Source organism: Schistocerca piceifrons, chromosome 5, assembly GCF_021461385.2.
Source record: "Schistocerca piceifrons isolate TAMUIC-IGC-003096 chromosome 5, iqSchPice1.1, whole genome shotgun sequence".
NCBI classification, from domain to species: Eukaryota; Metazoa; Arthropoda; class Insecta; order Orthoptera; family Acrididae; genus Schistocerca; species Schistocerca piceifrons.
Window position 1 is genome coordinate 539,543,548 of NC_060142.1, and position 10,966 is coordinate 539,554,513.

The 10,966-nt window shown below is 40.2% G+C and overlaps 1 protein-coding gene across 6 annotated transcripts in view; it reads right to left on the reverse strand.

The window, feature by feature from the left end:
- Nucleotides 1–10,460, reverse strand: part of LOC124799274 (membralin) — a 520,037-nt gene extending 509,577 nt beyond the window's left edge. Inside the window, exons 1-2 of one of the 6 annotated variants that reach the window (XM_047262841.1) lie at nucleotides 10,191–10,460; nucleotides 8,479–8,756 (exon numbers count right to left, since the gene is read on the reverse strand). In XM_047262841.1, coding sequence (XP_047118797.1) covers nucleotides 8,479–8,756; nucleotides 10,191–10,248 — 336 coding nt within the window. In that variant the 5' untranslated portion in view covers nucleotides 10,249–10,460. Of the gene's footprint in view, nucleotides 1–8,478; nucleotides 8,789–9,960; nucleotides 10,088–10,190 lie in introns of those variants that run through there. The other 5 variants (XM_047262842.1, XM_047262843.1, XM_047262839.1 and 2 more) reach the window with 5 other exon arrangements.
- Between the last annotated feature and the right edge of the window lie 506 nt (nucleotides 10,461–10,966).

Here is a 10,966-nt window from a genome sequence, read left to right on the forward strand (position 1 = left end):
TCTACAGTGTTCTGTCACATTCTTCTCATAGTATCGTATCTCCCACCTCACCTTCATTTACATCCTCTTTCCTTTTCATAATGTTGTCTTCAAGAGTGTTGCCTCTCTGAAGTCCTTCAACACATTTCTTTCATCTTTCAGCCTTCCCTTCTTTACTCATTAATTGCTTGCCATCTGAGCTCTTGGTATTAATACAGGTGCTTCTCTTTTTCCGAAAAGTTTATGTAACTACCCTATAAGTAGCATCTACCTAGTCATACCAACATCAAAAGCTGTGCAATGCTTGCAGCAGAGCAGGTATGTGACATGGCTGCTTTATAGGCGATCTGGCCTCTGATGGGGTAGCATAAGCCTGTGACAGGACTGGAATAGGAAGTGCCGTGAGCAGGAAAATTTCGCAACCGTGTCTTTCACATGGATGTGATCCATGTGACATGGGATGGCTTTTCAACATGCCACTTTCCCCTAAACTCCCAACCAATACTCCGCAAAATCCAGAGCTGGAACAATCCCTGAACACTGTTGTTAACATTTCCATCAAAATCCTCAACCCCCACAGAAGCTCCAGTCTTAGCCAAACGATTCAGCTTCAGTCCTACACAAAATTTAACCATGTTGCCTCATCAAATAGCTACTCTCCTCCCAATCCCTGCAATTAAACACTTGTTTGCCACTAACCCCTCCAACCAAAGCCAACCTAATTCGAACTTTGAACCCTGCCTCTCCCGGACCATACCACCATTCAACCTCGACCCACCCCCTCTCCCACCTAACCACTTCCTGATCACCGTCCAAGAATTCCTTACCTCAAACTTGGCCTCACATCCTCCCCCAAGGTTGCTTTCTCAGAATACCAACCCATCAGTAGAGGACATGTTCTGAGGCATCAAGGGATCACCAATTTAGTATTGGAGGGCAGCGTGGAGGGTAAAAATCGTAGAGGGAGACCAAGAGATGAATACACTAAGCAGATTCAGAAGGATGTAGGTTGCAGTAGGTACTGGGAGATGAAGAAGCTTGCACAGGATAGAGTAGCATGGAGAGCTGCATCAAACCAGTCTCAGGACTGAAGACCACAACAACAACAACAACAACAACAGTAGAAGAAAGGACTGTCATATACTGGCTCAGCAATTCTACTTGCAGGCAAAGGTTCCACCACTGTTGTTATGAATCGCAGTGACTACCTAGCAGAAAGCGTCTGACAATGATCTGACTCCTCCACCTATAAACTCTGTCACACTGATCCCATCCCAGAAGTCCAATATAATCTCCGATCCCTGCTTGAAGTCTTAGGCTCATCCCAGAACCACTTATCTGAATCCATTACCCTCCTCACCCCCTATAGCACATCAAACACCAATCTTCTACACGCTCCCTAAAACCCACAAACACAACAATCCACGATCTGGTTACTGTGCTCCCACTGACAATAATTTAAAATCCCACTAACCAACACCTCTAACCAATTGCATCAAAGATACCAACCACTTCCTTCACTGACTCTCCACGATCCCAACCCCTTTAATTTCTGAATCCCTTTTCGTCAATGTTGATACCACTTCCCTATACACCAACATCCCTCATGCCCATAGTATTGCTGCTATTGAATACTACATCTCCCAACATCCTACAGACTCCAAACCCACTACCTCATTCCTTATAAACCTTACTAACTTTATCCTAATTCATCAATTTACTTCTGCATTGAAGGGAAGGTGTTTGTTTGTATACATACAAATCTGCAGCACAGTCATGGGCACCCACATTCCATCCTCCAATTTGTTTATGAGCCATCTAGATGAAGCCTTCCTAGTCTTCTAAAACACCATTCCTCAGGTCTGGTTCAGGTACACTGATGATATCTTTATGATCTGAACTCGGGGCCAAGACACCCTACCCTCATTCCTTCACAATCTCAACACCTTCTCTCTCATCAGTTTCACCCGGTTCTGCACAACACAGCATGCCACTTCTTGGATATTGACCACCTTACCTCTGATAGTCCCATCCACACCTCTGTTCACATTAAACCCATCAACAGTACCTGCATTTTGATGGCTCCCATGCCTTTTCCCAACAAAAATCCCTTCCATACAGCCTGGACTCCCAAAATGGCATATCTGCAGTGACGAGAACACCCACACCCAGTATGCTGAAAGTCTAATAAAGACCTTCACAGGCAGGCACTGTCCCTCAGACATAATCCACAAACAGATTTCCAATGCCATATCCCCACACATTCTCAATCCTCCCACCACCCCAAAAGAACCAGCTACAAAGGAGTGCCCCCTTCGTCACCCAATACCACCCCAGTTTTGGAACAATTGTACCACATCTTTCATCAGGGCTTTGATTAGCTATCATCATACCCTGAAACACATCCTACCCAAGATCTTTCCCAGCCCCCTAAAGTGGTATTCCATCACTTACCCAACATCCATAACATCTTAGTCCATCCCTCAGTCACACTCAAGACCACACCACCCCCTTGTCACACGAGTCATATCCCTGTGGAAGACCCTGGTAAAAGGCCTGCAGGCTTCATCCATTCAGCACTTCCTACTCCAGTCCTGTCTCATGCGTATCTTACCCCATCAGAGGCTGGACTACCTGTGAAAGCAGCCATGTCATATACCAGCTCTGCTGCAAGCATTGAACAATACTGAACATTTACATGAACAGCAGCACAAATGACATCACATGATTGCATTAGAGAAATACTGAAAAACCTAAAGTGAGAGATGTTTGAATACAGACAATAATTTTCCTATGACATCCTGCTTACAAAGTTTCAAGAAGCAGAATTTGTGAAGAATATAGAGATAGTCTGCATTCCCCTATATATAATTCTCCCATAGGGTCTAATTTCAGCATACACTGAGGTATTTAAGCAGTCATTATTATTGAGCTGAACATGCGATTGGAAGAGGAATAAACTATAACATGTGGTGCCCCATTAAGTACCCTATGCCATGCATTTTACAGTGGTTTGCAGATCATGCACATTGGTAAAGATGTGTGTAGACACATTTCAAAAGATAAATCTGCTACCAATAATTCACCCATATAATGTGTAAAAGTGGTCACTTAAAGAATGTTATTGCTAAAAACAAAGTATATACATGTCTCTGTGCAGAATCTCCAGTGGGTGCAGTCAACAGTATTAGTGATAAAACATGGGCAAGCAAAGTGCAGTCATTCATCATGTTTTACCATCAAAGTCCACTGCCTTTACTAGGTACACAGAATTGATTTCTTGGCTACTACAAGGTGTACAACTTTGCTCCTGCCGTTTTTTTCCATCATTTGAGGCTTTAATGAAACAAATTAGTTACACATGTATCATTCAAAGTATTTTCCATCGCTGGCCACTACTTTCCCCCTCTTTCAGGCAGTGTACGAATCCCCCATTGATAAAATTGTTCATCTTTTGAAGCGATCCGCGAATCGATCCAATTTGTGACTTTTTCATGAGATCAGAAGTGTTGGTCAGCCAGGCCATTGATCTAAATAAGTGACAGTCAGAGGCAGCAACGTCTAGAGAATACGGCAGGTGGAATAGGACTTCCCATTTTAACGTTTCCATGTATGTTTTGACCTCTTTTGCAATGTGGGCTTGAGCGCTTTCGTGCAACAAAATCACTTTATAGTGCCTCTCGCTGTATTGCAGCCGTTTGTCTTTTAATACTCTCCTCAAACGCATTAACTGCATTCGATAACGAACACCTGTGATTGTTTCACTTGGTTTTAACGCCTCATAGTACACGACGCCGAGCTGGTCCCACCAATTGCAGAACATGATCTTGGAGTCATGAATATTCAATTTGGCCGTTGACATGGAAGCATGGCCGGGATATCCCCACGATTTTTTACGTTTATTGGTTATCAGAATGAACCTATTTTTCGTCCCCAGTCACAATGCGATGCAGAAATCCCTCCTGTTTTTGCCTCTGAAGCAACTGTTCACAAACACACAAATGCCATTCAATTTCTCTTGCTTTCAGCTCACACGACACCCAAGTTCCTTCTTTCTGAATCATGCCCATAGCCTTGAGACATTTTGAAATGGCTTGCTGTGTCACTCCCACTAATTGTGCCAATTCTTCTTGAGTTTGATACGAATCTTCACTCAGCAATGTCTCGATTCTGCATCTTCGAAAACATTCTCTCTTCCACTACTATGCCGGTCTACGACATTAAAATCACCATTCTTGAAGTGTTGAAACCACGCACAACACGTTCTTTCACTAATTAGCATCCTTACCATAGGTACTGGAGAGTATTCGATGAGACTCAGCCACTGTTTTCATCATACTGAAACAAAACAGTAACACCTCCCACAAATGACGAGAATTAGGCTCGTAAACTGACATTTTCAATCAAGAACAACTTTATGATGCAGACACAAATCGACTAATGTTTGAATGAGGTTATGTTGACTGAGGTCCAAGCTAACCACCTGACATCTGCGATCTGTTTCTTTTGACTGCTACTTACCGTTGTCGCCACCTATCGGTAAACAGCAGAAGCAAAGTTGTACATATTGCATAATTTTTTTTCCAAATTTATTCACTACAAAATTTACAAATGAAAATATTCAATGTCAATGTCTTCAACTCATTTCAATGTAAGAGCAGCCAAAGAGGGCAGAAGGTTACCAATTAATCATTGTATTTTAGCAGTTCTCGTAGAGTGCTAGCAAGTGAAACTCTGTACCTCTACAGTTATAAATAATGATGGAAAAATATTAGATAATAATCCACTCAACTGATTAATTGGATACATCCTACATGTAGATACACTAAGTGGATGAGAACTTTCTTTCAACTCTGTCCTTTCTCAATTCCAAAACAAAATCTTCTCCTTCAGACCCAGAGCTCACTCAGATTTGGAGAGTGTGGAGGGATGATGGGCAGATGGGTGTGGGAGATGATACCCAAAACTAATGAGAATCATGATTAAAATGGTTTATATATTACGAAAGAGAAAAATATTGTAGTTTCCATTGAGGCAAATTGTGTATATAAGTGGATGCAATATCAGAAAAGGGTAATTTCCAAGAATGATTGTCTATCAAAGTCACAGGGTACAAATGAAACATATTGAATGTGCGATCGTAAATCGATCATGCAACCCCAGTGGCGGGCGTTAGGATCAATTATTTGTGATCATCATTTTTATCTGTTTTCCGTCATTCCCTTACTTGCTCTAAATTACATACCTCCACGAATTATTTGTGGGCTGCTAGGGAAACCCAGATGATTTATGTTGTTACTGAGTAGGACGTCTGGTGTTCTTGACGTTTCTTCGTCAAGATTATCTCACATGGAAGAATCTAATTCCATTTTTATGCAGCGTAGAAAATTGTTCAACTTTTGTAGCAAATTTGGAGTACTACCAGACAAGGAAAGAAGGGACTGTGTAGACTGTGGTGGTGTGAAGTGTGCAAAACTCCGTAAGAACAGTTTCAATGCTGAAATACCATTACAATTTCATTGCAGAAAGTGCAGAAAACGAACAAGTATCAGGAAGAATACACGGTTCGACTTTTCCAAATTATCCATCCAGATCACCGTAATGGACTTTCACATGACGACAACACCGACATCGAGTACGGTAAGTCGTCTCCTTTGCAATTAAAGGTATTTTTGTAACACTCTTCTTTTGTCATTGCTGTAGTGACCAACATAAACATACTCACAACGCCCGCCAGAGTCACACGATCGATTTACAATCGCACATTCGATATGTTTCGTTTGGACCCAGCGACTTCGATAGGCAATCATTCTTGGAAATTACCCAGAAAAGTAACATTTCTAAATTTAAATGGGTTACTTTGTATAGGAAACAAATAACAGATACCCATTCAAACCTGGCAAGGACTTTTCACTTTTCTTATTGGGAGACGTCTGAGCAGGAAAAAAGGGTATCCAAGAAATTCTACAAATACGCCACAGGGAAAAAATCCCAACACCAAAAAGTAATTAATGCAAAGTAATTAAATTTCAGGAATACATTTGTCTAAGTAACATATTTAAGTGATTAACATTATAAAGATCCCAGGTTAATGTAAGTACAAGATAAGCCATTGCAAATGTGAAATGCTGACACTTTAATAACTGGGGTAACTTCCAGAATGTTGAATGCAAGCATGTAAACTTGCTTGCTTCGTGTTGTACAGATGCCAGGTGTCAGTTTGTGGGATGGAGTTCTACGCTTGTTGCACTTGTCTTTCAATACAGGGACAGTTAATGCTGGCTGTGGATGATGCTGGAGTGGTCGGACGATGATGTCCCATACGTGCTTGACCGCAGACAGATCTAGTGACGGAGCAGGCCAATGCAACATTGGATTACAGCATCACTATGTGAACAAGCATTAGCCAGTTGGAAAACACTCCTCGGAATGCTTTTTGTGAATGGAAGCGCAACTGATCGAATCACCAGACTGACATACAAATTTGCAGTCAGAGAGCATGGGACACTCATAAGAGTGCTCCTGCTATCATACAAAAATCACAACCCAGAGCATAACTCCAGGTATAAGTCCAGTCCGTCTAGCATGCAGACAGGATGGCTGCAGGGACCCCAACTGGGCTAGTCCTAACCAATAATAGCCTTCACCAGCACCGTGGCAGAACCAGCTTTCATCAGAAAACACAACAGGCATCCTCCAATGAGCCCTCGCTTGTCACCGCTGAAGTTGCAAATGGCAGTGGATTGGGGTCAGTGGAATGCACACTACAGTGTGTCTGGCTCGGAGCAGCCTTCAAGTAACTGATTTGTATCAGTTAATTGTGTCACTGTTGTGCCAACTGCTGCTCAAATTGCTGTTACAGATGCGGTACGATGTGCCAGAGCCATATGGCACACACAATGGTCTTCCCTCTCGGTAGTGCCAAATGGCTGTGTGAATGGCATTCTTCTTCTGACCGTACATTCTCGTGACCACTGCTGCCAGCAATCATATACAGAGGCTACATTCCTGCCAAATCTTTCTGCAGTATAGCATAAGGAACATCCATCTTTTGTAGCCCTATTACACGGCCTCATTCACATTCAGTGAGGTTCTGATAACGGTGTCTTTGTCACCTTAAAAGCATTCTTGTCTAACATCTACTCTCCAAATCCAATCTCAAAGTCAACTATCACTCACGACTGTTATAACATGTATTTAAAGCAAACCTGATTTGCATCGTCATAGTGGTGCTACTACCACCACTCTTATGTGATGGGCTCAAAATTCTAACAGATATCATCTTCCAGGTGTAGAAACATGCCTACTAAGTTTCATTTTTGTCACCCAACTCCTCCTTGGTGCTGCATTCTGCCACCCCCCCCCCCCCAACCCCATCAGTGTGTTAAGTCATTTTGCTTGAAAAACAAGGAAATAGTGAAAACAAATTCTGAAAGGTCTTCGAGGAGTGTTCTGATTCAAAAAAAGAAAACAAAAAAACTTGGACCAAGGAAAAATGGAATGATGGTAGAGTTTAACGTTTTGCTAATGGTGTGGCCTCTGGAGAAAGAGAGAGATGAATAAAGCTACTTAACCAGCAGCAACAAACATCACCTAAAATACGGCATGCCAAAGACCATTGCCACACTTAAGCTATGATAAAAGAAAAATAAATAATACTAAATCTTTCAGACACAATGTGGCACAAGAATGGTGAATCACAAACATATCTGTTACGACCACTAAACTGAAGAAATATATGTCAGCATTAATATTCACACTGGCAATAAATTCACAAAAATTAAGAGCTAGCAATAATATACAATCATTTTATATTCTAGTTACATCCTCCTCTCTGTTTCACATCATTCAGTGCAGGCCTACTTATTTGAATGTAGCATATGTTTCTGAACACATGAATATAAGTTTAACACAACAAAAAAATATTTTTTTAATAGATATGAAGGAGGGGGTGGGTGAGTTGAAGATTGTTACTGGGCATGTATTGAGGCATGTGCAAAGTTTGAAGTAGTCACAAAATGCTACAGTTGTTGAGAAATGTAATTACTATGGATTCTAAATATAGTTAAAATAAAGACATATTGATAGAATTAGCAGCTAGACACAGAACAATAAATAAATAAATAATTAAATTATTACACCATGAAAACTTTGACAGGCAAATTTATCGACATGAGTGGCTAATGTCACATATTGGACCCCCACCCCATGCAACCTTCACTGTAGCAACAGACTCATCTGTAACACAGCCCGAAGTCTAGGTTGGGCTGGAAGGTGTCAATGTGGTTGCTTATTGGCGAAGCCAATGAATGTGAATGCTGAAAATCTGGTTGTGGTTTTAAACTGACTGGCAGCAAAGCATGTTTACATCCGCACCATAAAGGAAAATACAACAGGGGTCCAATACATAACTTTTACCCACACAACATCTTGTCATAGTCCTGCATTGGTTAAATACATTTTTTTAATATTATTAACATGTGTTATTTCCCAATTTACCTTGAGTAGTACAACAAATTCCAACACCCTCCTAACAGGTCTTGGAAATGTCCGTGCATATGCCAAAGCAGCTTTAAAGAAAAGTGCATGGAACAATCTGTCTCTCACATTGATTAAGGGATTCTGATTGTTGTTGTTTCGAGCTCTGTTGTTGTTGTTCCCATTTTCAGGATTTATATTTGCATCTGGAGCTGGTCCTGGATCTGGCCGCACTCCTTCTGCTCCCACCAGCTCCTCTCGTGGCATTGCTTCAATTGGTATGAAATTTGCAAATAATTCTGAAAGAACCCATTGCCTTATGAACTCAGCTCTGCAAGAGAAATGTCATTTCAATGCTTACTGTATCTATAAATTATTAATGGATAATCTCTCATTGAAGGTATTTAGGAACTTCCCAATACGATACACATTAACTTCTAATCCACGGAAGCACCACTAATTTCAAATTTAAAAGTGGAGTACTTCAAATACTGTTCAGATCCATGCGCAACAATATATTAATCATACATAGTCCCAGCATTTAAAAGAAATCTCCATTAACCTCCAAACATCCTCAGTGATAACATGTGTAAAAAATAACCTCCTATGAGTTACACATTGACAGTTTCAGAATGGTTTCTTATTATTTTACACGAAGAACAACAGTCATGGTTGGAATAAGAAATTTGGAAACAGATTTCTATATTATTATTAATCCACCCATGAACACAAGCTAAACATGACCTTCCATGAAAAAGTAAAGGTTTCCAAATCCTAACTAAAGCTGCTGACGGTTCACGTATGTAGGACAGTCGGTAAACTAAATTAAATACAAAAACTGGCAAGAAATGATCAATATCACGGAAGAAAAAGCTATAGTGAATCCATGTACAGATTTTTCGGATGATAAAAGGCACAAAGCATCAAGACAAATACCAAGTTTATATGCATTCCTTTGAGGGTAAAACAACAAGAGAAGAGATGGCTTGTAGTAAGTACTAAAAAGAATACTAAGCTGGCTTTACATGCAAATCTTCTACAGTCCTATAGTAGAGTTCACCATAAATTATCTAATAGTTCTGTAAGGTAATCAAATGGTAGTACTTTATGCTTTGGAAATGTAACATCAAACACACAGAGTTAGATGATACCTATCATGATATTAACCTCATCCATGTAATATTTAATTACAAAAATAAATTTTATTTATTCATATCAAATTAACCACTCTAAATCCTCCACTGTTGCTATACACTTCCAACATTACCAAAACTGAATAGGAGAAGCATGAACGAGGCATTTAAGTATATTACTGGCAACACATAAGGAACTGAAATTTATGATTATTAAGGAAGAATACGAAATTTAACAGATGAATGCGAAAAGTTCCAGTGTCAGATGTAGCACAAAGATGAGAGCAAAGTATGACCTGTCAACGTGAGTGAGTGTTAGTAATATATCTGGAAACATGCGACAGACATATCTGGATCAGCACAACACTACCAGTTTATTTCCTCCAGTCTCGTACGGAAAAATAAGTTTACAGTTAACCTTCAACAATAATAAACGATATTAACGGCAGGGTACTACGTTTATAATAAAAACAGTGCGAATGACTCCAGCCGAAAATACTGCGACGAGTATCGTTCGTGCACTGCTTTATTAGTCATTGCAACAGTTGACATCATTTAATTTTTAAGTGTTTGGGAAATTGGTAACAAATGTTACTATACCCACTACACTCCGTACGGTGTCTGCTGTCCACTGATAAACAAATCCATTATTTTGCATAGCTGCTTTAGAATGCACTCTGAAATCCTCCGCAGACTTTGCTCTTGGTTACCGGGTCAATTTCAAATTACATGACGATTCCTACAATGTTTTTGGACAGATATGATGCTGGTTACATGGTTCACACACAACACTATTACAACATTGGCAAACCTGCGCGTTATTCGGTATAGCGCTATTGTTATGTTATTAGCAGAACGGCATTATGTGTCGTCATTGTGTATTGTGATAGTTGCGGTTTCTTTATGACATTTCAGTTGCAGGGAGCTTTTCAGAGGGTTTCATTTTATAGTTTCACATACACAACTTAACGAGTCTTTTAAGATTTAGAAACTTCGACGACCGCATTTCGTATGAACGATTTTCATAAATTATCTTTGGCTCGAAGTCCTGCATTACACATTTCTAAACATCTGCGATGGTAGCTAACTTTCACAATATACGACGTTATGTCATTTCTGTGCTGTAAAACTGGATGTCGTGTCACACTATGATTTTCGGCCTTGTGATACCCTGTTTACAGCCCTGGTAAGACTGTCGGTAGAGTTCAGTAGGGCACATGTGGTTCTCGTTATGTCAACTTATGAGTCGGTACACATCAGATTTGGATGGGAGAAACGTTATATTAATTCATCTCGAAAGCTGCATTTTATTTTTTCGAGAATTGATTATCACCCACGTTGAAAAACAAACACGCATAAGGGGTTATCCTTTTTTT